Here is a 27748-nt window from a genome sequence, read left to right on the forward strand (position 1 = left end):
GAGCTTGACAGGTTAAAATTGTAGCGTGGCGGTTTATAAAACTACAGAATGACTTTTCTCATTATTGCATTCCTTTTTTCCTCTTGTAATTATGTGTCTTTTTTTTGGATTCGTAGCTATTGTATGTTCTTTGTAAATAGGTAATAATACTTAAATGAGTTTTGAGATGTTTAGACAAACTTGTGGTCCTTCATGGGAGAATGTATATTAATCAGTATTTGTGATGCATTGTGTGATCACTAAAACGACTCTGTACAACAATATGCATCCCTGCAACAATATGCATCCTGGAGATCCCTGGGAACTCCACTAGCCACAGGCCTCCAACTAGACTCTGTACTGCTGATCAGCCCTCTAAGGTCTGCCTTTCAGCCAGTTCTTAATCCATCTCACTGTCCTCTCATCTAATTCACTCTTGTTGAGCTTGCCTGGGAGGAGGTGATGGGAGACAGTGTTAGAAGCCTTGCTGAAGTCAAGGTACACAGCGTCCACTGCTTTTTCCTCATCTACCCAGCTAGTGATGCCGTCATAGAAGGCTGTTAGATTGGTTAAGCATGATTCCCCCTTGGTGAATCCATGCTCACTACTCCTGATGACCTCCTTTTCCTCCATGTGCTTGGAGATGACATCCAGAATGAGCTGTTCTATCACCTTTCCAGGGATGGAGGTAAGGCTGACCAGCCTGTAGTTGCCTGGGTCCTCCTTCTTGCACTTTCATCATTTTTGAAGACTAGAGTGACATTAGCCTTCTTCCAGTCCTCAGGCACCTCTTATGTTCTCCATGACCTTTCAAAGATGATGATGAGTGCCCTAGCAATAACATCTGCCAGCTCCCTCAGTACTCATGGGTGCATCCCATCAGGGCCCGTGGATATGTGGACATCAAGTGTGCTTAGAAGATCTCTAACCCGGTTCTCCTTGACCAAAGAAAAGTCTTCCTTTCACCAGACTTTCTCCCTTGCCTCCAGGCTCTGGGATTCTTGAGGGCTGCCCTTATCAGTAAAGACTGAAGCAAAGAAGGCATTCAGTAACTCTGCCCTCTCTGCATCCTTCATCACCAGGGCCCCCGCCCCGTTCAGTAGCGGGCCCACATTTTCCACAGTCTTTCTTTTGTTACCGATGTATTTGAAGAAGCCCTTATTGTTGTGCTTGACATCCCTTGCCAGATTTAGTTCCAGATAGGCCTTAGCCTTCCTTGTCACATCCCTGCATACTCTAACCACATTTTTATAATATTCCTAAGCGGCCTGTCCCATCTTCCACCTTCTGTGTACTTTCCTTTTCTGTTTGAGTTTTGCCAGGAGGTTCTTGTTCATCCCTGCAGGTCTCCTGCCCCTTTTGCTGGACTTCTTTCTCTTCAGGATGCACCGCTCTTGAGCTTGGAGGAAATGATGCTTGAATACTAGCCAGCTTTCCTGGACCTCTCCTTCCTTCTAGGGCCTTAACCCATAGGATTTCTCCAAGTAGGTTCCTGAAGAGGCCAAGGTCTGCTCTCCTGAAGTCCAGGGTTGCAGTCCTGCTTATTGCCTTGCTTCCTCCTTGCAGGATCCTGAACTCCACCATCTCATGGTCACTGCCCCCAACCTTCACATGTCTAACCAGTTCTTCTTTGTTGGTTAGGACAAAGTTCAGCAGTACACCCCTCCTTGCTGGCTCCTCCACTACCTGTGTCAAGTTATCATTGATGCACTGCAGGAGCCTCCTGGACTGTTTATGCCTAGCTGTGTAGTCCCTCCAGCAGATATCAGGGTGGTTGAAGTTCCCCATGACCAGGGCCTGTGATCATGAGGCTACTTCCAGCTGTCTGTAGAAGGCTGCATTGATTTCATCTTTCTGATCAGGTGGCCTGTAGCAGACACCCACAACAGTGTCCCACATGTTAGCCTGCCCTTTGATCTTCACCCATAAGCTCTTGAGTGCCTCCTCCTCCACCCCTAGGCAGAGCTCGATGCATTCCAGCTGCTCTCTCACATAAAGAGCAACTCCACCACCTCGCCTTCCTGGCCTGTCTTTCCAAAAAAAAACGTGTAGCCATCCATGGCAGCATTCTTGTCATGTCTCTGACTGCAATGAGATCACGGCCCTGCAACGGCACACAGATCTCCAGTTCCTCCTGTTTGTTCCCCATGCTGCATGCATTGGTGTACAGGCATTTCAGAGAGGTAGTCATACATGCAGGTTTCCCAGGAAGGGTGTAGGGGGAGGTCCCCCATAGCCATGTCCCACATGCATATCCCCAGCTGCATGCACCCGTTGGAGGCCCCCCGACCTGAGTTGTGTTTATTGACTGCCTTCTCTCTATAACTCTCCCCTTCCCGCATCCTACCTAGTTTAAAGCCCTTTTTACCTGGCTGGCCAACCTGTTGGCAAAGACACATGTGCCCCGCTTAGCGAGGTGGATTCCATCTCTCCCCACCAGTTACTTTGCATGTTCTCATGCCACTATTGTATTTGATTTTGTTTCTAGTGAATGAAAAGGAAAAAATGTAAACTGAATCTGCACAAGGTGTGAGAATAAATATAATACCACCTTAGTGTTTAGAATCAAGCACCAAACTATTATCATAAACTCTTTTTGGCAAAGGTATTCATCATAAAATACATTCACAAAACTCAATGAGAACTTTTAAAAGTTTTGGGTTCTGGTTTTAGACTTCCCATACTTCAGTCTGAATATGTATGTGGGTCTAAAGCCTTACTGTGAATGCAAATTTACGCATAGAGTTGAGTGACTCGTTAAGACTTACATGACACTCTAGAGCTGACAAAGCAGAACTAAGTGAGCATTTTCTGCATTCAGTGAAACAGTAGCTGTGTTACAGGTGGTGAAGTGGGAACACCTTCACAGGCTGTAATGAAGGAGCTCTCTGAGATCTTGAACAAAAGGTAGAAGTCCATGTGTATCATGAAGGTTTCAGTATGCCTTACCAGCCTTTTTTTTTTTTTTAAATGTGTATGAGAATCTTGCAAGATAAGGTGCTTGCTTTTTTTTTTTTTTTTTTTTTTTTTTTTTTTTTTTTTTTGAATGAACAGTTGAGAGTTAATACTGGGTAAATGGAATATTATAATTTGATTGGTATTGTGTGAATGAGTGCACCTCTGTAAATATGTGGCTTACTTCTCTGAGGAGTGCAATGTCAGTACATTGTTTCATTACTTCTCTTTTAATGTAGGATGTTTACACAAGGATTGCCTGAGCAATGAAGTGCAACAAGTTTAAGATCTCGTCTTTCATGAAATAGGCACATAAACAATGAAGTGTAATTTGCAGGCAGCAGTTACAAATACACCTTATAGTTGTTCTGATGCGTTGCTTGAAGATGTCCTTACTCCTTTCTATTACTATTTTTCACTACTGCACAAAGTTACTGTAAGCCAGCAGGAGCATGCTGCCGTTAAAAGGCATTTGTAGTGGTGGCCATGTGGGTGTCAGTGGACTTCTCTATCAGGTGGGTGTGGAGAGAGGGCGTTGTATTGCCTGCAACACAGTCAGGAAGTGCCAGTTAATGCAAGAACAGCTTCATTAGACATTTCACTGTCTTTCACTTAATGCATCAATAACTTTTTTCAGAGTCTCTAGGTCTGCGCAGTAAAGTCCTCCGTAAAATTGAAGAACTAAGGATGAAAATGGAATCTGTTTCTGTTGCTATCCCTGATGAATTCTTATGTCCTATAACCAGGGAGCTTATGAAGGATCCTGTTATTGCAGCAGGTATGTCTTTGAACAACTTTTTAAATAAAACAAATGGTTTAAGGGTAAAGATAGCTGTAGGAAACCAATAATGGACATATCTTATGAACCTTAAAAAGCTGAAAGTTCTAAACAGAAAACAGGTTTGTTTCTCTTATTGTAAACGTTTAAAACTTGCCAAATCGTTCTCTCTGATAATGAGAAATACTATATCATGTAATATACTATATCATATATATATCATATCTCAGCTGATGAAGCTTTTTTTTTTAAACGTGTCTGTCTTTTTGTGCCTCTGCACACAGATAATTACAAGCCTAATTACAGAATTGTCTTGGCACATGTACACAAGAAATGTGCACATGGGGAAAAAAAACAAAACAAAACAGGCCCATTACTAGCTTACAGCATGTATATGGCACTTCAAAGTTTGTACTGAATGAGATGAGTGATTTAAATTCAGCAGGACTGAACTGAGAGACCTGAAAGATGCAAAGAGCTGTTATGTAGTTAAAAAAATATTTTATTGAAAAACTGATGTTGTGTAGTTCTAATCTGTAGGGCATACGAGCATCAAAAGACCAGTGTTTTGGATGTGTGGTGTTTTTTTTTTTTTTTTTTTTTTTTTGATGCTCATCAGAGAGTAAATAACGTCATAAAGTTTCAAGATAGCAGGCCAAACTTCAGAGAGTTAAAACACTGAAAATACAAAAAAACATTTGCAGGTACTAACTTCTAGAGTGACAAGCCCTGTACTTGAAAGGGCTTGAGCCTCTAACTGATAGCAGTAGGAGGAGCCGATCGTGGTTTTTTTTTTTGTTTTTTTTTTTTTTTTTTTTAATCCTTTTTCATATCCTTTTGAAAAGAAAAGGATAAAGTTTTTAGAACCAGGTCATTTTAATAAAAAGCTATAAAATACTGCCTGTGACTATTCATGTGTGTAATTACTAATCAAATAGACCTGAAAAGGGAAACAGTCAACCTTTTCAAATAACAGGGTTCAGTGTACATATTTATAGTAGTTACTAACGAGTAACCCTTGACTGTGTTTCCTTTGGTGTCAGCGAGTCACAGTGCTATCTTGAAACATAACAGGGTACAGTTGTTTATTCCCCCCCCCCCCATGCCACTTTACTTTCAGAGAAGTTTAAAGATGATTGATTAATAATAGAAGTGCTAGAGAATGTAGCGAGAGAAAAGCTGGTGGTTTGTGGCAAGATTGGTAAAGGAATGTACAATTTTGTGGTTGGAAACTTCATACTAATTGAAAAAAATAGTACGCATTAGATACCTCACTGCCCAGCAGTGTAAAACTGAAGTTCTTCTGGTGGAACACAGCTGACTTCAGCAACATGGGGACTTTTGCAGATCATAGATAGAAAGGCTTAAAAAGCTGTAGTGGAGTCCTGGGTTAGGTTGGGGTGGTGGTGAAGGCTCAAGTTCATAGTCCCTCAGTTACAGGAGGTCCTGCATGATTGTGCTAAAACTTGGCTAAGTGAGGGGAAAAAAAAAAAAAAAAAAAAAAAAAAAAACACACAAAGGTGCTCCTTAATTCTCCATTTACGTGTTTAGGTTCTGAGCTGGTTTTGGGTTAGCTGAGCACAGGTGGCCCAGGCACCCATGGCGCGGCGCAACCCTCGATACAGTGTGCGCGGCGCCAAAGCCACCAGCTCAGGGCTGTGGGGATTTGCCAGCCAGCTGAGCGGTTAAGCTTAGTGTTCACGCTCTTTTAGCTTGCATGCTCTATCATATAAACTGAAAAAAATTTTTGAATACTTGCATAATTTCTTGCCATACAGGTCACAAATGTGAAATTAGATCGAGCTGTCCATATTGAAGGGGTTTCTTTCTTTTTTTTTTTTTTTTTCCTTTCCTTTTCTTTCCCCCCCTTTTTTTGTTTTAGCTTAGCTGGAAGTAAAGTTTAATTTCTCTTGAATAATTTTTTTAGTAATGATATTTTTCACTTGAGGTTCCAGTTATTTAAAGAAAGAAAAAAGTTTTTGTTTTCTTTTAAACATTGTGTTAAGCTAATAGCTTTATTAACCAAGTATGTTCAGTACTTTTAATAGCAAGGGGCTAATTATGCATGCTGGTATAGTTTTTGAAATTTTTAAAAATTTTATTTTTTTTCTGTGTGGCCTTTGGTCAGTAATTCATTTGTAAGTAAGTGATTATATTACCACTCAACTGTACATGTGATACTGTAATGGTTCAGTACCCTTTCTCTTTCCTCTTCTTTGAGCTCACACTGTCCATAACTAGCAAACACTTTGGTACTTGCCTGAAAGCCTTAATGCTAGCTTTTAAAGGGCAGGTGTGGGAATACTTGCAAATGCTTGTTGAGGCTCAGGCTAGTGTAGATGACCTTTAAACTATTTTGTGTTTATTTCTGTAGAACACATTTGACCTGAACAGGGCTAAGCAACTGCATTTACAGGAAACTTGATGCCTCCATGAATTTTTCTTCAAATATACCCCTCCTTGCCCAATGCTCACCCACGTTAGGCTACTCGTGCTCAGCAGTCCCTGTGGCTGGGGCTGTCCTGTTGCAGTGACCTGCCTAAGGCAGTGCAGCGCGGATGCCTGCACACACGCAAGTGCGCACGCGATTCCTGTTTGTGACCTGGGGACCTGAACAGCATCTAGCTGCTTAACCAGAGAGGAAGAGACAGGAGGACTCCATGTGGGGACGTTAGGCTTCATGTATGTTTGCCACTTCACAGCAGTGTAATTTACTTAGACATTCGTATGCTGTTGTGGCTGAAACACACAACCCCAGCAGAGAGGCCTTTGGGAAAATGCTGCTGTAGCCAAGGGCTATTGCCAGAGGGTTCTTTTGGTAACACCTGTGGGAGGGAAAAAAAATTACCTGATATCACTACATTAGCAAAATATAGGCATACAGAGAAAACTTTTCCAAAGAGATCTAAAACTTAACTCTCCGTGTCTGCTGGCTCTTCTTGCCCCCACCAGTGTACTTACTGCAAGAATTTGGGCACTGCAGCCCAAAATGCTTCACTAAGTAAGTGTATCATGAAACAGCTACAGCCATGCCTGGCTCTTTAAAGATTAGGCCAGAGTTGTTACCCTTTACCTTGTAGAAGAATTTTTCATTTACCAGTATGCTCTGTTAGAGTCATAAATGAAATCTGGCAGCTTCAACTGATTAATAAGTTTACAATGATTTCTAAAACAGCTTGTCCTAGCCAGTTTGTGGACTACAGTAGCTTCAGAATTTGAACCAAATTTTGATCTTTATACCCGTAAGTATTAAGTTTTATTGGAATACATGTAAGCATGTAATCTGAAAAAAATTTGAAACAAAAAAATACTTAGCTGATGCATGATCTTCCACCAGTTTTTGTACACTGCTGTGGAAAAGGCCATGAGGAAAAGACAGGCTCTTGTTAGGGCACAGGAGAAAAATAAGTACAGTGAAATAGTGCCCAAGCATTTGTAACTTAAGCTGTTTGATAATGCTTTTCTTTGTAGATGGCTATTCCTATGAAAAGGATGCAATGGAAAATTGGATCAACAATAAAAGACGATCTAGTCCCATGACAAATCTCCCCCTCCACTCTCTTCTGCTTACACCCAACAGGACTCTGAAAATGGCTATCAGTCGCTGGCTAGAGACTCAGCAGAAACACAATGCAACTACTTAGCTTTGAAGTTGTTATTACAGTTCATTGAAATGAAGCTGTAAGTAGCTAAAGGAAATAACTATTGGAAACTACTGGAAAAAAAACCTCTAAGTTTCTGTTCTAACCTGTGACTGTCATTTAAATGTTTATGTTAAAAAGAACATTACCTTTTGTGCCACCAAAAGACCTTTACTGCACAATATTTCAGAAATCGTGTTCAAATTCAGAATAAGTTTTCAAAATAAAGTTCTCTTAAATTTTTTTCCTGCATTTATGAGTTTTAAGACTTGTTTGCAAAGATAATCTTTCAGAAGTTAAGAAATATTAAAGTATGTAATCCTTATTCCCATTTAAAAAACAAAACTGTCCTCTTTTTTTCTCCATATTACTAAACATGCAGTTAGAAAAGGTCAGAGAGAATTCTTCCTATAACTGTCAGAGTGCACCTCATCCCACAGCTGTATTAATAATCTTTATTTTGTATGGAAAAAAATACAGTAGCTGTGCAAAAACAGAACTACAGGACAAGAATAATAAGACTTGTACAAAATATCAAAGAAACAGTAAACAATAAATAAGCTAAAGCAGAATAATGCAAACTCAACAAGGAACTTCTAAGAATGGCTTTAGGCTGGTTTACAATGTATGCACAACATTGTACACAAGCAAGTATTGAAAAGTGACTGAATATGTCAAGTTGATCACCCCAACCTGATTACACTCATAGGAATGTCACTACACCTGTTTATTTCAGAACAGTCCTGCAAATATAAACCCTTTTTTCCTCTGAAAAAAATTCACAACTTCATCCTATAAAACAACTGCACATACACTTTTCCTCAAACTTTCATTCTCACTCCATCAATTCCTTGGATGTCCTATACAAACACTTTAAGCATTTCATTCCTGTACCTTTTTCCATGAAAAAACATACTTTCCTTTAAGCTAGCACCCAAAGGTGAGTAGATAAACATATAAAGTGCAGTTACTGTTAACATGCCATAATATTGTGTTATTCAGTGCAATAACCAATATGGTCAAAGCCTTGCAATACACATGCAAATGTCACTGTTTGTTTATTTTACTTGTTTTCTTCTAGTTACTAAAAAGTTATATTTACATGTCAAAACATGGCTGCTTATAGTTTACTCATACACAAATTATTTATGGTTCCTAAATGTACATCATGCAACCCAAATTAGATCCCATTAGAAAAGTGATAAAATACTTATCTTTGATTCTAAAAAACCCATACATATACAGAACTGTATGTTATGCAGCAGATAGATAGATAGATACAGATTTTTTTTTTCTTAACACTATTTGGAGAACCAAGCACTTAGCATTATAGAGGCACAATTATTATGCAAGTGATGAGATGTAATACAACCAAAAGCCAAGATTAAAACTCTATGTAAGAAGAGTCATATATTAAGAATAAAATCGAAAGACTGTCCCCGCTTGAGGTCCCAGTTTGGTGGATTGCTGACTCTACACAGATTTGCTATTCCAGTAACTATGACTGACCTGGGATGTTATGAACAGCTTAAAGTGGTTGTATCCCATTAAATACTGGCCAATATGAACTGCTTACTCAAAGGCAGAAGAGGCCAGCCAATCAGTATTTTACATAGAAGCAATACTCCAGCTGATGTTACGATGTCTGATGTTAAGGTTTTACAGCCATGTATTGTTCAAAATGACATTTATACATTGGATTCAATAAATGATCGCTTTGGTTTTGTAGCTGTCACAGGACTTGGATGGCCTTCGTTACTGATGTGAGATTGTTGTTTTGGTACAGAGTCCAGGTATAAATGGGAAGCTTGTTTAGGTGCTCTGCTGTCTTGACAGTGGGCAGATGCTTGGCACTTCGGTTCTTCAAGTTCTTTAACTTGGATGCTGTCTCCTGGGGCAGCAGCAGTAGAGGAAGTTCTAGTCTGATAGTGTTTGACTGAGTAATGCTCAAAATTTGAGGGCTGACTGCCCCCAGAACCAGCATTTGTTAATCCTTCTGATGCCTGAGAATGCCAAGTGCGACTGGATTGGTTATTTTGCTGCTGAAACCTTGCAGTCTTATCCATGATTCCCATAAATGGGGTGTTACGAGGTCTGTGTTCAGCAGTAGAACCCTGAACTTGATTTACTTTATTCTCCTTTGTTCGAACATCTGGCCCTAACCCCTTTATGGTATCTGTAAAACTACCTGCTGAACTTAAGTTGCTAGTTGAACTGGCAAGAATCATACTGTTGGACTGAGAACCAGAAGAGACACCACTGGTTACAGGGACTTGTTGTGTTGCTTCACCGAAATTCATCCGAGTAGGGTCTGTTAACCTGCCAGCAGCTTTAGACTTAGTTGCGGAACAATGAGAAGAGAGATTCTCGTAATGCTGTGAGTGGGAACACTGGCTGGACTTACATGTCTCATTGTACAGACCAGAGCTAGCACCATGGGAAACACTTCCAGATGAAAATGTGCTTGTCCCATCCAAATACTGAATTTTATTGCCAGTAAGATTTTCAGAGTGTCGTACTGACAAAGGACTTTGGGAAAGATGCTGAAAAGATGATTGTGTCTTTGTATTGCTTTGACTGCTTCCTGGTTTTGATCCAGGCTGAACGGAGCTCAGGTGCTGATTAGTTTTTACAATCTGCGCCTGCTTTGTTGGCTGCATGATCAAGCCTGGCTCTCTCAGGTATTTATTGCCCGTTCTGCTTTGAGGGGACACAGGTCTAGCTTTTTGCTGAACACCTTCCTGAATGGTCCTGCTGTATGAGGAGGCAGCCAAGGCACGTTGCAGCCTTTGTGGCGAAGAAACAGATTCACCACAGTGTGACGTTTCTTCTGCCCTCTCTTGAACATTAGAATTATCATTCACATCTTGTATAATGCCCTCCTCCTCATTTTCAGAGGTGTTACTTTGCTGTACTGGCTGCGGAGATTGACGCTTCTGTTGCTGTGCTCTCTGGAACTGTTTGCATTCTTCTTCTACTCGAGCCAGGAGACGTTTTATCTCTTGGTTGTTAGGACACAGCTTCATGGCTTCATGTAAGTCAGCAAGAGCAGCAAGTAGCTTTCTGTGGGAAAGAAGAGAAGGGGGGGAGAGAGAGAAGGGAGAGAGGGAGAAGGGAAGGGGGGGGGAGAGAGAGGGAGAAGGAAAGGGGGGAGAGAGACAAAGAGGGAACAGAAGGGGAAGAAGGCAAGGGTCAACTTTAATAATAAAAACTTGGGGGAAGTGGAGGCTCAGCATTGCCTACTACAGATACAACTCTACCACTCTCAAAACAGTGTTCTACATTTTTCATTTCCTGCTGGATGTCCTGACAAGGAGAGTCAGATGTCCTCCATCCCAGGAAGCTCCTTCCTACAGTGGAAGCACTGACCTGGTCTTGAAACTTCCCTGTGTATCCCAGCAGGTTCTTCAAGAAGCCAGCCCAAGTGGGCTGGTAGCACTATAACCATAAGCTTTGTCTCATGAGCCCTTTATGGTTATCTTCACAATAAGGACCTTCCTGAAATCCATTCTATTCCAGTTTAAAGAAGAAACCATTACTCTTCTCTCCCCTTTTTTCATCTTAAGCAGCAGATGATTTAACAGCTAGTCCTGTACTATAAAAACACCCAGTTATTCTTGATGGTAAATAATGCAGCACTAGAGTTCAGTGGCACACTAACAAAATTCTGTTTCAGGTGAATTATCACTCCTATCCACTCTTACATATAACACATTCCTCCTCCTATCAGTTTGTCACTTTCTGTACTCCCTAATAATTAGCAATGCTAATTAGTATTCAGTATTGCTTTTTGTTTGTGCCTGGTCGGTTTTGACTAGCATTAAGACCTAACACAGATATAAAGATGTTTCCCTGTGCAGTTTCTAACTGCAACACTGTTCACCTAAAGGAAAACATTACTGAAAGCATTACAAAGTAAAAAATCTGTGTGGAAATGCACAGAAACAAACAGTACCTGCTGTTTCTCTTGGCTCTTGCTCTAGCATAATAGGCTTCGTAAGACTTGGGTTTCAGATCCAATGCTTTGGAAGCAAACTCTTCAGCCATACCAAAGTCCTAATCATTTAAACAAATATATTCATTATACAGTGACATTAAAAGAAAACTGCATGTTCTTTATTGATGCTGCTGCTTCAGAAGTGTTAAGCAAAAGCTCATCCAGTCTAGAAAGTCACATTTATCAGTTAGGAAAAGCAGATGTTTTTCAGAAAGGCAGAATGGACTTCATCTTGCTAACCTTTTCTGTCATGTCTAAAGGGAATTGAATCCAATGTAGCTAAAAAACAACGTAGGTAAGATCTAAAGCCAAAGCTGTTAAAATGCTGGAAGAGACTGCATGTCAGACAGGATAAATTGCCACCTCAAATAGCAAAGCTTTATTTAGAATGTGCTTTGAGAAAAAGACCAGTTAAAAACCTAAAAGTGCAGTGAAAACAGAACAAATTATGATGTGAGTTGGAATAGGTCAGAGCTTTCTTTGATATGTGATATCCTTAGACAAGAATTGCCCTAGATCTAATGTACTCAGTCTTCATTTGACAAGAATGAGGAATAAGAATTTAATAAATTGTTGGTTAAACCAAAGACTGGAAGTAACAGTTAGGATTGAAATGGGGCAATAATGGCTATGGGAAAGATGAAAACAGAAGGAAGTCTTAATGCTCACGCACAGCACATGGTGCTCATGATACAGAAGGGTATCCATACTTGTGCAGGATGTTTAAAAACATCATTAGGAAAAGACCAAAAAAAGGTCCAAGAGTACTAATGTGGTGAACTTTAGCTTCAGATTTGAGGTGATGCGCTTCAGAATTAGCAAAAGCTAAATGGGAACTTATTGGTGGGATATGATGAGAAACACACACACACATGCACACATACGCAAACTGTTCAGAGTGACTTTCAGTTGTCGGTTTGATGCAACTGAAAAACAGTGGAATAATGCGGAATGGCTGCTGTCCAGCTATGCAGCAGAAGTATTTGGGAAGGAATAATGTAGGGTATACACTCAGAAAATCAGAGGGTTTGCTTTAATTGTCAGTCAGGTTCTTAACAGGCATCTGATGCAGTGGTAAAGATAAAAACCCAACCAGTCAAACCCTACTCTCAGTTAATCCAAATATATGAAGCATAAACAAGATAGCTCAGCTGATAAGTTATGATGTTTGTTAACCAAAGGTGGTGGGTGTTCCATTTAATCTGGTATTTTAACTTGAAAGTACAGAAAACGTTTAGCAGTCTGATATTCCAAAATAACTAGATTACATAGGAGAAGCCACAATAGTTCCTCCACAGCAACATGCTCTTATCTCATGAACTTTTCCCATGTGTCGACACAGCAAAGCTCAAAAACCAGAAGTCAAAGGAAGTCCAGTGAGAGCCAAAATAAACGTCTAAGTAGCAATGCTGGTAAGAAAGAAACCCTAGTATTTCATGCATGCAGTGACCCACAAAGACCAACTGACACACAAGAAGTACCTAATACTTTGGCCATATGCAAGTCTTTCCCTTGATGTTAACCCTTTGGAGGATTTTGCACATCCCTTTTCTGCCCTTTGAGCTCATCAGGAGAATTGAGTCACTGGAGCATGGTGATAGTAGCATGTCACACAAGCTCTCAGTAAAGCAGTAGAAAAGAAGTGTTAAGATTCCCAAGGCCAGAGAAGGAATAAATTAAAAATAAGAGCTTACATTTGTTTTTCGGCGACATCGTGACAAATTTAAGTATAATGAAACTCTCAGCTCATTGAAAGCTTTCATTTCTTCTCCAAATCCTTCCCTTGGAAACTTCCTCAAGGCATACTGATAGCGCTGGGCTGCTTCCTTCATCTTACCTTTCTACAAATTTAGGGAACAAGAGATTTTTTTTCAGAAACTCTCACAATACTGCTGCAAAAAAGCACATTATATAGTTGACATCTGCCAAAAGGTGCTCTTCAAGTAAAAAACACACAGTGAGATTCTGTGTGTGTGTTTGTGTACATACACATGTATTACACTTACACGCAGGCAAAATGAGACTTTCTGAGTTAACTGGAGCTTGTGTTTGTTTTGCAAATTCATACTTTTAATGGTGTTTTATCAGAATAGCATTTACATTAATACATACTACTGGGACCAGAACAATCCCTCTTCAGGTATGAAGACTGTACGATGATACAATTCTTAATTTTATTTTTACGTTTTTTAAAAAGAGCAGCCAAATAATTGAAGATGTAAACCATCAAACCTCTAATGGCTAGGTGGTATTATCAGAGCATGTTCTTAATGAGGAACAGGGTAAAACTAGTGCTACTGCCAAATAAGCTCTGGAGCTGGGGAGAAAGAGCCAGTGCAACATGCAGACATGCAGTCCAGGTACTCTCAGCTATCGTGAGCTGCTTGGCAGAAGGTAGAATTTAAAGCAGTAAGATGTCACTCTCCTGCTTAACTGAGGTTGAAAGTAAAGCTAACCTGTCCCTCAGAACTACTCTAATGATTAACAGTTGCACTAGAAATACTCAGATTCTCCAAAAGGTGTCTGGAGAACACCTCTATGATTAGCTGAAGATATGAAACAGGTTTGCTAAAACCACTGAAACCTTCCTAGTGTGAAAAGATCACCAGTTCTTTTAGTTGACAGCTGAAGAAATTTTTCTCTTTATGGATATTCTAACATTAAAAGAAAACTGCATGTTGCAGTTCTTCTGTTTTCATAAACGTCAGGGTTTTTTATTACTTTATTACTAAAATTCAAAGTGGTCACAATTTACTGTTGAAACTGGCATGTAAAATGTTAAAAGTTTATTTTATTCAGCTCAAGAGCTGAAAAGTAGTTCTTACATGCTGTGAACATACTCAAATATGTGTTAGTCTGCAAAATAACTTCCCATTTATCACACTTTGGCAAAAGAATAAATCAAAGTGTCCTGGAAAAAGTTTAACAAGCTAAATGTAAACATACTATAAGCTCTCATCAGTTCATTAAAATTACTATAATAAAACTAAATGGTCTTAAAGACAGATTCCAGCTGGGAATTCGACCTCCATTAACAAATTGTAAACCATATTAATACTGAGCCCTGTCATCTTCATCTGTGATCTCAGAGTCTTAGCAGAGTCCAACCTAATGAGTGACTGGTAGAGAAACTGAAGCAAGAAGAATTGATGACACAGTGGGTGGCATATTATCTCAGAACATTTACTAGAGACATTTGATCAAAAATCAAAAGATAAGGTGGCATGTATTTGATGTCCTTTATAAAAACCCTACAAGTTGCCAAGTTTTATAGCTAGAACAGACTTTGAATGAGCTCATATAAAACATTCAGCACTGTGTTGCACCAGTGAAATAAAGGAGGTACATCACACATTTTACAAAGATGCTTCCAATCTGTGAGTATCATTGCTAGAGAAAAGAACGTATTGAAGGAGCTGACACTTTCCTCAATCTATATTTAAACAGCATGCAAAAGAACATTATCCTGAAAGGATATGCCTGAATGTACTTATCTTACTTATTTTAACAAGACAGTTTCAGCTTAGCACCCTGCATTCTCAATTGCTCTTAAGAAATACAGTGCTACAAATGTCCACTAAGAAATTTGCTCAACAGAAAAAAAAATGCACTTATCCTTTTTTTCCTCATTTTGTATAGGAGTTTTTGCTCATTCTTTCTCAGAGTTCCCAAAGTTTCTTGGTCCCATTCCCAACAGGAGATGATGGGCAAGTACACAACAGAAAAGGAAATGTAAAGAACCTCATCTACCTTCAGACAGAAGTTCAATTACAGTGCTTTCCTAGTAGAAAGGAATAAAAGAAATCTACCTACTTTGTACAGTAAGTTTCCCTCTTCCATCAGTTTCTGCAGCAGAATGATGAGAATATCAGGTTTTGAGGTTGCCATTGCCCAAGCTGCATTTCCTGCAAGTTAAAAAATTTTAAGGTTTTCTAAAAAGTGGGGAGAAACTTCGTTTCTGATACCTAACTTCACTGGAAAGCATAATCCCACTTAAGTGGATATTCTATGTGTAAGGAACAATTTTAATTTAATCTATATATCCACACTTCCTTTTGCCCCTTGCCCTCTTCTCTCCTGACAGGGAGCAGCAGGTATTAAATGGTCTGATTCATTTTTACCCTGGTCTGAAGTCTGTATAAGATATTATGAAAGTCCATAGCAAAGTACAGTCTTAAGTAAGGTGCTTTACTTAATCATACTTAGAAATCAAGTAATTCTAAATTATGAATTAAAGGTACTGTAGATTCAATAGTAATCATGTACACAGTTGCAACATTTACTTGCCTGTTGATGATACATGATTTGGACATATCATTTTTACCAATTCTTTGCAAAAATGTAGAATTCTGTAATATACATTAAATGAATTTAATTTAAATATCTTCACCAAAGTCATTAACAGTATCAAAAAAAAAGGATCACTAACAGAGTCGTCATTATTTTCTTGGGCAAGTGTATCGTGTTAGAGTAACAATGTAAAGGTTCCTCATGAATACACATTAAAGAAAGGAGCAGAAAAAGATTACTTGTATTTCCTCACTTCTGAAGTGAGTCTGAAGTATTTGACCTTAAAAGAAGGGAAGAGATTCATTTCTCTTGAATAGGCACCTGTAAACTATATTACCTGCAAAATCTACTGTACAATTCAAGATTTATTTAATCTACTTTACAAAGCTGACGGCTGTTTTAGCAGAACAGACATTCAGTTCTTTCCTTTAAGTATAGGATAGGTTTTATTAACCTAATTTAGCTCCCTTTCTCAGTAGCATAACCACTACTGATGTATTTCGACATCCGATAGCTCTGTCCAATGGCCGCATGCCACTGTGGTCAACATGCTCAATCACTGCTCCTTGCTCTACCAAATACTGCACCTGTGAACAGAAACAGGACAAGCCTTGTAAGAGTGTCCATGGTAGGACAGCCAGAACAGTGAGATGTTTAAGCCACCACCTAATCTCTCTTGAACTACGCACATACTCCAGAGTCTGAGGATTTTGAAGATTCTAGGTCTAAAATACTTATTGTAAACTTTTAATCTTACTTACAGGCATTCTCCCTTTCAGATTCAAACGAATTTCCCATAAAAGGCCTTAAATTCTTGTACATTTATAATATTGGAAGAAGGTGGTGCATGAGAAAGGTACAAGACTGAAAAAAAGGACTGGAGCTGTTGTCTTATTTCTGAAATCACCTAACAACAAAATAAGAAAAATAAATCTGCTTCTGAGTCCTTTTATTTCCACATATATAAAGACTGCATAGGTAACACTAAGACATGATTTTTGATTTTTAAGATTTTTAAGATGAAAAGCATAATGAATTCTATCAATTCTGTCACTGTCATGCAAAATGTACGAGGTATCTGTGAAGGACAAGCAATGCTGCTTTAGGACACAGAAGCAAAACCTTTTTCTCATTTCATCCTTTTTGGTACTATTATTATTTTTCTGTCCTTCCCATGTGGGGACTCTGTACCTCTGAGGTACCCAATTGGGGCCTATAAGGCTACCTTAATGGGTTTGCAGTGGCAGAGAAAAAAAAAGATACTTTCAGGTTCCACATTTTTTTTTTCTTTTCTTTTAATTACAGTTCATACATCACAGAGGAACTGTAAATGTTAATTCTTACTGAGATTTAAAACATCCGCTACAAAGAACAACAGTACCTAATGCTGCCCTTCCATCACAACTACTTCAGTACTAAAACCTTATCTAGTAAATGCTTTTCTGAGTAAACACTTTCACTACAGTCAAAATGTTAGCAGTACAAGCATACTGAATACCTGCACATATTTCCTTTGCATTTTCATTGGTAGTATTTTTTAAAGCTCTGTTTTTTATTATGAAGATTTGATATGCACTCAATTTGTTTTTAGTCAGCTTTACTTACAATACCAGCATCTCCATAAAAAGCTGCCAAGTCCAATGGCGTTCGTCCATTTTTGTCCATCTGATCAATTGTAGCACCCTTCTCAGCTAAATACTGAACCACTTCCTTGTGTCCTTTTAGACACGCCCAGCTTAAAGCAGTCAGTCCTTCTTTGTCCAGAGATGAAATAGTTGCACCTATAAAAATGAAAATCAACTTTGTTATGAAGATACCCAGTTTAATATGTAAAAATTACCTAACTTGCATAGATGCAGTCTAGGATACAGCTATTCAGCTTAGAACCATTTATTTCCTACCTTCCGAGAACAGAAATTCCACAGTGCTCAAATGTCCTTCACAAGAGGCCACCATAAGTGGTGTCCTGCCTTGCTTGTCACTTGAATTCACATCAGAACCATGCTCTAGTAGAAGTTTAGCAATCTGAAAGAGGAAATAGCAATTTAAAAACAAATAAGCAGATTTAGATTTTAGCTCTAATAGCACAGACTTTTACAGAAGCAGACTAAAGCACAATTTATAGATAAGTAATCATTGACAAGTCTTAGCAATTCAGGGCCTAGTTACTCCACTCTTGAGACTACTTGTCATGCCGCACTTAAGCCAATAAAAATTGGCAGGCATGAAAGGGGCTCCTGACCCTAAGGTTCCCCCTCCTTTACCACAGAAGCAGTATAATGGATCTGAAATTGCCTCTGTTCTTGGTCTGTGAAATAAAGTATTATAGATTCAATATGTTATTTTCTAAAGATATATTACAATCAAAGCCAATGTACTCTCAAATCTTTCCCATCAATGAAAATAACTTAAGCAGCGAGCTTCTGAACACTTTCCTTTAAAAGTTCATGCAAACGCATATTAGAAAGTTTATGCTAATTTATTTTGGGACTAGAGATGGGAGGAAATTTTATTTTATCTCAAGGACCATTTCCCACAGGAATCCATTTAATTTGTCAGTTGTTAAGATGTGTCCGACCTGCCAGTGACCCTGCCGAACTGCACAGAAAAGTGGCGGAATCCCCCTCCTGTTAGCTCTTGTCACAACAGCTCCATGTTCAAGCAGTAATTTGCAGACTTCCAGTTTTCCTCTTCCTGCAGCAGCTGTCAGGGCTACAGAAAACATTTTCATCAACATCTCTTAGCTGTTTTAACACATCCTTTGATACATGAAACATTATGTTAGTGTTACAGAATTCTCAATTTCTTCAACTTAACTACTCCATTAGATTTTCATAATTACTTTTCAGATCCAAACGGTTAAGTCAGAATTGGGTTAAGGCAGTAAGCCAAAGATGTTCTATGGTAAGCAAAAAGTAATTCTCAAAGATGACAACTCCATCAGGTACACAGCTTGTAGGTTAAAAGGAATCTTTATGGCAATTTAGGATAAACTCGCCAGCTTATCTTTGAGTTAGATATCGTTCCTTCTTCATTAATCATTTTCTCATGAGAAAGCTTTGTCCCTTTCCATCAGGTCTTTCCCAAAGGCAAAGATCACAACAGTTCTGGGACTCAGCAAAGGCACTGTAACTCAAGTTTTGGAGAGCACTGTTTCCTCAATGCCTAGCAGTGATGTATTACAATAGATATTTAGAGCTCCGCAGAAAGTTCACCTCTCAGACACCTTAGCTTCATTCTGCACTAATTAAAATTCTTTCCCCTGTTTTTCACAAAGAAAAGCACAGTAGGTCATCAATAAACGGTTCTGATTCCTATGTGCTCCTCCTTGCTCTTGGCCTCAAGGGAACACTGTGCATTTTTCAGCACACAAGAGACCTCAACATTCTGCCTCACCTTGAATACATTTTTTGAAACGTACAGTGTATGTTGTCACGTGGTCTTGATCTTTACCTAAAATGCAGTAACCTTTCAGCTTTTGGACAGATAGATACTATCATCACAAGACACCATTTCAGGAATGTCTGAAAACATTACAGAACATCACGTTTTCCACACACACCTACATATCCTATTTATTGAGCAGTCCAAAACACATGTCTAGGTGGAATAATAATAAAACCACTGAGATTACAATTACTCTAGCCACTCATAAGATAAAAATTATTGTACATCTATGCTCACAATGTGTTGCTTATAAGAAAGCAGGTAATTTCCGTACACAGGGCACTAATACTTTGTAACCCCACTTAGTACCGAGACTCTGAAAAAAATTTTGCTGTAAGGCTATGCATTTAAACAACTTCCCATCTTCTGTAGTTGATCATACTCCCTCCTTTTCCTGTGATATTCTTTGAAGGTTGAAAATAAAGTATTTCCCTGTATTTTCCCCATTGTGATTTTCTTCCCTTCCATCTGCCTCACATCAACTTCTTGTTGACAGCTTTAAATGGATCATGAAATTAAAAACAGCTTTTGTTTTTGCTGAATTCTTTTCATCAACCTCATCTGTGATGTTAACACAGTTCTGAAAACTGTGTTCAGGGGTTAACTTTGGCAAGAATCAGTACAGGATTCACCACTCCATTTTCTATATAAATCTAGTATGAACAGCTGATACATTTCTTTCCAATAAGAAGTGTGTCAACTAGTGAATTTCTTATCTTTTTTTTTTTTTTTTAAGAATTTTCAATGGTGATAAAGTAGATTTTTTAAAAAACTTGCAACAGATGCTGAAAGTAAATGAAAACAAACTCTGCAGGAAGTAGTAAATACATTATTTCTTTCAATAGTATCTAACTCATACACTCTGGCTGATACATCACTGTGTTATAGATACATCAACTGCTTACATCTGAGCAACTGGAAATAACTGTTATAGACGCCTAACAAGTATCAACATTAAAAGCAGAACAAACTATCTTTTTCAAAAACTTCACATTTATCATTTTGTCAGTTCCAGGTTTTTAGCTCACAGTTCAACTAACATTACAGCAACACGACTACCCTGTGTTTTATTCAGAGATGAGGAAGACTAAAGAATTTGTAGAATTAGCTTAAAAGACACCATGACTAAACCATGCTCAGGAATTCCAAGTATTCCACTGAAAGAATCACCTCTGATCTGCCTAAGGTTCTCTGCAAAAGCTCAGCCTCATCTACCTAAGAAAAGGAAAGAATTTAACTGAAAAGCTACAAAACTAACTAATGCAGAACGGAAAACAGAAGAGCAGCCCATTAAGCTGAAGGAAAAACAGTAATCTTTGATACATTTTTGATCTGCAGCCAACAATGTCAGAGAGAAATTGTAATTAGGAGAAAAAAGGATGTTTTTGTGTCTGAAATAAGACAGGCAGTTTTCATGTCTGAAATAAGACACACACAAAGTCTGGAAAATTAGTTGCAAAATTAGTTGGAAACGAGACTAATTCGTCACCACTGTTTGTAGAATCCAACCAGTAAAACAGAAAGTAATTAAGCTTAGTACTTATCAAACACAAACTCCTTTTAAAGGTCAAGAACAGCTGCTATATGTGTGACTTAACTCTGGAATTTTATCTTGCAAGTATCAGCGCTTGTTTGAAGAGGGTGATTTATTTTTAACATATACTAGTAGACACATGAAAATTTGTACAGCCAAGAAAACAATGGTTTATAAACAAAATTTGCATTACACACACAATAAAGTGACTAGCTTCAATGTTCATGACCTTTGCATTAACAACGCTTGTAGAGAATCTTCTTTCATTTCCTTTATAACTCCTTTAGAATTCAAAGTTTGTACCTTGACTTAGCAGCATTGGATTTAAACATCCTTGCATGTAGTATGTCCTCTTACCTTAAGGTAAACAAGCCTCCACAGCTTTATTTTAAAATCTCTTTTCTTAACTTTGAACTGTGAAGTTACTTTGTACCTCTTTCCTAGTTAGTATTTTAGGTTATATCCATACTTTCCCTATTACTCTCTTCTGCCAATAATGCCAGTCTTACTCATCCACTTACTAAAGTGATTTTCATTCATGCTTTCTTTCTACAGTACACTCCATCCCAAACTGACAGAGCTCTAGAGTTTTCATTATCTCAAGGTACATGTTTGTCATGATCAGGTATTGGTGTAGGGAGGAGAGGAAAGTAAGGAAAGCATGACACAAAGAATACAGAATACTCCAAATCAGCTAACTTACATATAACATATGAGGCAGATTAAAGACCTCTGGAAGATGGTTCCCCAAAGATGGTCTTTTCTGAGTAAGACATAGTAATGTGGATTTTGAAAAGGACAAACTCAGGAAAATTAGAGAACAGGCTTCACGATTTTTGCACCCCTACATCCTCTCATTTCATACATTATCTGTTTTTTCTGTGTGTTTATATTGCTTTAATTTACTATATGATTTGCTTTGAACCTGTACTCCATACAGACACAGCCTTTACCTATACTAATGTCATAAAATATTGAGAACAGAAACTATGATCTCTGTCTTCTCCTCTAAAAAACCTGCGAGACAAAATACCATTGAAACTGCCTCCACAATGAGCAGAAACCACTAAGGATTCTATTGAATAGATAACAAGCAATACAAATATATGATGAAGGCACCTTTACGGTCATTCCATATTTTTCAACGTGTGATGAATTTTCCCATTTTAGAACAGGCATTCACAAAACACACTGCTCCTCATTCCGTCTGCCACATACTTTCGGTTTTACCATTATCCAGTTCCACATGCCATCAAATCCTCCTTTCACGTATGCCATGCCTGCACTGCCATGTGCACATTCTTTGTCATCTTGGCAAGGAATATTAGCATGATCTCACTTATAAAATAGATGGCTAAAGGACCATACAACACAATATAAATACATGCTCACCCAATTCTGCAAGTACACAAAGAGTCCACCAGCAGATAAATTAGCATCTTTATCACATAAAATTTTTACATTCAATAATTGAAGAGTGATATCAGGTAATGCTAATCCTGTAGCTATCTTCACTCCCTCTTCATGTTTTCCTCACCCAAAACTTACTACCGTGCATCTCAGAGCACAGAAGAGCTCTGAACAGCAAATTGTGCACAGTTCTCTGGATTAATACCTTGATCTCCATCCTAAGTTAGAACTGCATAAGGAAGCATCAACTCTGAGTAAAGATTTCCCACACATTAAACAAGAATCATGATATAAAACTTGGAAAATAAAATACTAAATAAGGCTGAATTCAGAGCATCGTGAAGAAGAAGAGGTAGTTTCTTTGAAATTCACTGGATTTTTTCCATTTGCAATGAAGAGTCAGCATAGTTTTGCATACGCATAGATGAACATTTGTGTCTCAAGTATGTGAAAGGGCTACTCAAAAAAGATCATAAAAAAGAGACTGTTTTCCTGCCTATTCATGCAAATCTCAGCTGTTTAAATGAAATTAAGATGCTACTCCTACAATAAAACATGGGAACTTCCAGCTGTAGGCTGCATAATTTACTATGTAGATTAAAAAAAAAAATCTTGCCATGCACATAAACGTGTATTTTTCCACTGCCTAACTAAAACTACGCAATCACCTCTCCTTCAAACAAAAGAGATTAAAAAAAAAAAATCCTCAGATGCATAATATCAAGAAATTCTACAGTGAAACTTGAAGCACTACATCTCAGAGGTCAATCTAAATTTAATTAAAAGTCCCTTATTCATAATGATTTTATACAATTTTCTCCCCAATCTGTCAGGTGAATAGGTTTAATAAATTAAAAAAAAAATCAATATCGCTTATAAACAGTATGGATTTTATTATTAAATCCGGTACACTCCTATTACTTTTACCACAGAAAATTAAAAAGTTCCAAAGGAAAAGAAAATACCTGTTTCTCCCCACAGTGTGTCCGTGTCGTTGATGTCAACTTCATGCTCCTTTTCGCTTGCCAAGAGGTAGCGAACCACCTGCAAAGGAGAGCCAGCGGGTCACTGACCTAACATTTTACGCTCCCTCCCCAACATGTCACTCGCAAAACATGGCAATAGACAAAACATCGAAAACAAGCGAGAGTGCTTCATGAATTAAAGAATTAACTTTGTCCTTAATCCATCAAAACAAGAACAGTATGATTTGGGATATAGCTTAAAGATATGCAAATGTTATTAAGAGCGGTTTAAAACAGTTTTAAAATAAGTCCAGTACACTTCTGTTAATTGGTCCAAAGTGTTTTACACTATGATGATTAAACGAGCTCCAGTGTGACCTAAATATATCAGTGCAATTAAGGCCAACAATGCCAAAATAAAAACAAGGTGTGCTAAGTTTAGTGAAGACACAAAAAATTCCATTTTACCTAGAAGCAAAAAAGGTATGCAAGAAATACATCTTGTGAAATGGAGATTTATATATTTTTTTCTTTATGCTATTTATAGCCTAACTGTTCTTCAAAACTTTTCCTTCACAGAATGGTCTAAGCATATTTTGATAAATGCTAATTTTTAGACTTAAGACTAATTATTAAAGTTTTGTGGTTTTATTTTTTATCTTATTAAAAAAAAAAGCTATGTTCTCTAACCACCAGCTAGTACAAGAATATTAATTTAAAACCCTCTTCTAAGTTCTACTTTAAACAGTTTTCTAATTGGGAACAAACTTACTGAGACTGAGACTGCAGCAAGCAGGTAAGGGAGTGGAACCACACTAACAAAAGTTCTGAATGATAAAGGAAGGAGCAAAGGTAGGAAAGAAGAAAGTGTAGCAACATACTCTCAGGCTGCATGAAAAGTATTGTATAGACTGCAGAAAATCTGAAAACTTAAGATGCTAGAATATAAGGTATTAATGAAAATTAATGAAATACATAAGCTCTTTTTTCAAGCTAAGAAAAATTAAGTTTCTTTTTGCTTAAAAAAAGAGAGGAGAAATTTTTAGTCAATGAAGAAGTATTTATGATTAATGTGATCTATTCTGCAGATGCTGGTGAGTCAGCTCCTTTCACATTCATCAGTGAAAGGCAAGTAAGAACTTCTACTACAGTAAAGGAATTTTTGCATTAGTTCAGGTTAATCATCATAGTTTAGAATCCTCATATTGACTTTACGTGATACTCAAATCATATGATAAATTAGTTGCATACAGACAGTTCTGTTTGAATCATGTAAACAACTTCAAGAGATTGGAATCATGATCTTGTAAAAAAATTAGATATTAAAAATACTAAATATAAAAATCTTTTCACTAAAGAGACCATCTTCTCTATTTTAGGGCATCACCTATATTCATATAAAATTCTATCAGCCTATTGTGATCTTTGTGTACTTTATATTTACTGATTACTTTTTTCTCATTGTAAAGTATTATTTTCCCAAAGACCAGAAGACAGACCCGTATTATCAATATATTTAAAGAATCTGAGTATTTATTATATTTATCTTTAGTGTTTCTATTGCTAAATAATATTGTAATGATGGCAAACATTTCTTTTTACTATATACACATATTCAAAACCATAGAAACTTCCTAGCTTAATACTATTTCAAAGAAACTCTGAAAGAAGAAACATCTGTTGGATACTAAAATAATGTCTGTGAAGCAGTCTTAGATTTCACTTATTTGAAAAGAGACAATTTTAGACATACAAATGTAAAATACGTATATTCAGAATAAAAATATACTATTTAATTATGACCTTATATTACTTTATCCCTAGAGAAATCCTGATTCTTCCTGAGACTCCTTCATTACTAAGGTGAAGAGGAGCCCACAATACAGGAAACCATGGAAAGATCTATCCTCTGTCTGAGGCGGTAAAATTTGTTGAGAGTTGAGTTTTCTCCTCCCTCTTCCAGTGACTTCCCAAGTGAGCTCCAGCAATTTCTGTTTCTCAAGTCTCTATCTACCAGATGAAGGTAATACTATTTTCAGGCTTGCTAGAGGAAGTAAATTCAATACTTTCATGGTGTTCTGATTTTATGGTATTCACTGCCTTAGAGAAACCTACAGAAAAACATACACATCTAAGGCAAGTTTTTACTGGTGCGCAGTGTAGCTGGTAAAAGGCTTCATAATGATGGAAAAAGTAAAAATATCTGTTGTTAGAATCAGTTTCATTCACTGAATACCATCCATCCTCTGCAAAGAAAACCGCAAATCAATGCATAAATTATTGCAGTATCATTCCACTTAAGTAAAAAGGCAAATTCCTTACAAACTATACTAATAATTTATTCTGTGCTTTTTTAATTGTACAAAAACAATCAAGAACTATATTCTTTAAAACCTACTTATGTAAACCAATCTAAACCACTGGATCAAGCTAAACAACACTAAGCAACAAAATAAAAGAACTTAACCAAAATCAAGCTAAATTTGATTTTAAAATGTCCACACAGAGGTTTTGTATGTGCTGAGCTAAAAATCAATGTAGAAACTATCTTCAGATTTATCAGTGCAATCACTAATTAATCATAATAAATTAACCACAATCTGTTCTGCACTCCAAATTTCAGAGAAATTAGTGGTGTAATGCCTGTATAAATTAAATCTGAGAGCAGAAAAGTAAAATACAGAGTAGACAGTTACAGCACCATGTAGGAATTATGAAGAGTTTGCCAGAAATACCAATCTCATGTGGAAACATGAAGAATTACTGTGGGGTACATATCCTCACATGGGTAAGAATGGAAGACAGGGGTCTTATTTCCAGAAAAAAAAAGGGAAGAGAAGGCAAAATATAAGAAAAATCCGTTTTTAACTTAGAGCAAAAATAGCTCAGCTAGAACAGCATTAGACTGAAGATCTAAAGGTCCCTGGTTTAAGCCTAGGCTTCAGCAAGGGGGGGGGGGGGGGTCCTTGTTGCTGCAACCCTGTCTAACATGCTCTACGTGATCCTGCTTGAGCAAGGGGGTTAGACTAGATGATCTCCGGAAGTCCCTTCCAACCTTACTGATTCTATGATTCCTTCTATTATTTTAATGGAAAAGTTATTAAAGTTGGCCTAAATAGAGAAAAACAAACAAACAAACAAACAGCTGCATCAAATCTTAAAACAGTTTTGCAGCCTCTGAAGTTGGTGAGACAGGCTAACGGTGAGGTCAGCTTCCTAGGTAGCTTGGTGCAGGTTAGCCTCCATCTACAACATGAGAATAGTTGCAATGGAGGCAAGTGTCCGTGTATCTAAACTACATTCATCTATACAGACTGCAACACCAAAAACATAAGAGCAGTAACAACACAGGTATCAGCTACTGCACATAAACTTAGGTACATGAAATTTCTGCAGTTCACATAGAAGTTGTTTTACTAGAATTTCTTTGTTATCAATTAACTGAGCTATCCAGTTTACATACTATATTGTCAAGAAAACCGGAGTAAGCCATTCCCCCAGAGCAGTCCTGTGCTCTCCACTGGCTGCAAGATTGCGAATTTCTATATTCAACTTTGTACTCAGTTCTTGAGCTGAGGAAAAATACAGAAAGCTGAAGTCTGTAACCTGGTATGTGCACTAGGGTAAGCAGTAAAACATGTATGAACAACCTATAATGTGTTGCACTCTTTATATGTGAAGTTGCATAGTGAAACAATCCCATTCTTTCAGTGTACTTTTTTATTTATTAATTCAATGACAAAAAAAATATCTAGCTAAGGTGCAATAGTTTCTGGATAAAATATTAGGTTGGATCATTTACATAGAATATTGTCATCACCATTACAGATTTAGTACAACTTCAAGAACAGTGAGGAGAACGTAGGTAAAAAATTACATACAGACAAAATCTAGATGCAAGTCATTTTACTGGCTATGGTATTTAAATCAAGCTGCAAAGAATGCATCCTATTAAAAATATCTGAAAATTCAGTAGTTTCGCTTTCCAAATCTTTTCTATAAATAACTACAAACCCTGTTGTACAATTCTGATGAATTCAAACAGATTAGGAAATATCCCATCTACCAACGTACCTGACAGTGTCCCATACTGGAAGCTGCTGTCAGTGCTTGCTGCAGCACCTGGCATTTTCTCAGTGAATGTTGTTCTTGTGAAGGAGTTATCCAAACAACATTAAGCAAGTATTCAAGGATATCACGATGCCCTCTCAATGCACTGTGGACCAAAGCACATTGGCCTTTCTTGTCTAGGTAGTCAGCCTGCATTGGAAAAGAAAAACACTTAAAAAAAAAAAAAAAAAGTCTAGTGAAATGTCATGGCAATTAGGAGAGGTTCCCGAGGACTGGAAGTAAGCAAATGACACGCCTATCTTCAAGAAGTGCAAGAAGAAAGATCGAGGGAATTATAGGCCGGTCAGTCTCACTCAAACCCTGGGAACATGATGGTCCATATTCTCCTGGGAAGCACTTACAAACTACTGCCGTGAAATCCCTTCCGAATGGAACACCAAGCAGCCTTTCTGAATGCTCCCTTTTACTCCTCTTGCCAACTGCCATGAAAACACTTGCAGTATTGCTGACTACATTTTGAAGATAAATCTTGGTGTTTCATACTTGGATTTCTAAGCAATATTAGTGCAAAGATTTCAGTATCTTCTAGGTAAATAGTCCCATTAACTTTACAGGAATTATTTATGCATATAAAACTAAGCACACGATCAGAAAGACACCTTTTCATGGAAGTCAGCATGT

General features: G+C 37.7%; 2 protein-coding genes across 12 annotated transcripts in view; one reads left to right on the top strand and one right to left on the bottom strand.

Moving 5' to 3' along the window:
• The window catches only part of WDSUB1 (WD repeat, sterile alpha motif and U-box domain containing 1), a 28701-nt gene extending 19923 nt beyond the window's left edge, over positions 1 to 8778 (top strand). For all 3 annotated transcript variants that reach the window (XM_062578316.1, XM_062578315.1, XM_062578318.1), the window contains exons 10-11: positions 3572 to 3712; positions 7184 to 8778. In XM_062578316.1, coding sequence (XP_062434300.1) covers positions 3572 to 3712; positions 7184 to 7356 — 314 coding nt within the window. In that variant the 3' untranslated portion in view covers positions 7357 to 8778. The remainder of the gene's footprint in view (positions 1 to 3571; positions 3713 to 7183) is intronic.
• The window catches only part of TANC1 (tetratricopeptide repeat, ankyrin repeat and coiled-coil containing 1), a 105751-nt gene continuing 85797 nt past the window's right edge, over positions 7795 to 27748 (bottom strand). For all 9 annotated transcript variants that reach the window (XM_062578306.1, XM_062578314.1, XM_062578305.1 and 6 more), the window contains 10 exons: positions 27071 to 27256; positions 22997 to 23075; positions 18219 to 18352; positions 17542 to 17665; positions 17246 to 17421; positions 16095 to 16227; positions 15164 to 15255; positions 13045 to 13191; positions 11309 to 11409; positions 7795 to 10416 (listed from right to left, as the gene is read on the bottom strand). In XM_062578306.1, the coding sequence (XP_062434290.1) occupies positions 9042 to 10416; positions 11309 to 11409; positions 13045 to 13191; positions 15164 to 15255; positions 16095 to 16227; positions 17246 to 17421; positions 17542 to 17665; positions 18219 to 18352; positions 22997 to 23075; positions 27071 to 27256 (2547 nt within the window). In that variant the 3' untranslated portion in view covers positions 7795 to 9041. The remainder of the gene's footprint in view (positions 10417 to 11308; positions 11410 to 13044; positions 13192 to 15163; positions 15256 to 16094; positions 16228 to 17245; positions 17422 to 17541; positions 17666 to 18218; positions 18353 to 22996; positions 23076 to 27070; positions 27257 to 27748) is intronic.

The sequence above is a fragment of the Rhea pennata genome, chromosome 6 (assembly GCF_028389875.1).
Source record: "Rhea pennata isolate bPtePen1 chromosome 6, bPtePen1.pri, whole genome shotgun sequence".
Taxonomy (NCBI): Eukaryota; Metazoa; Chordata; class Aves; order Rheiformes; family Rheidae; genus Rhea; species Rhea pennata.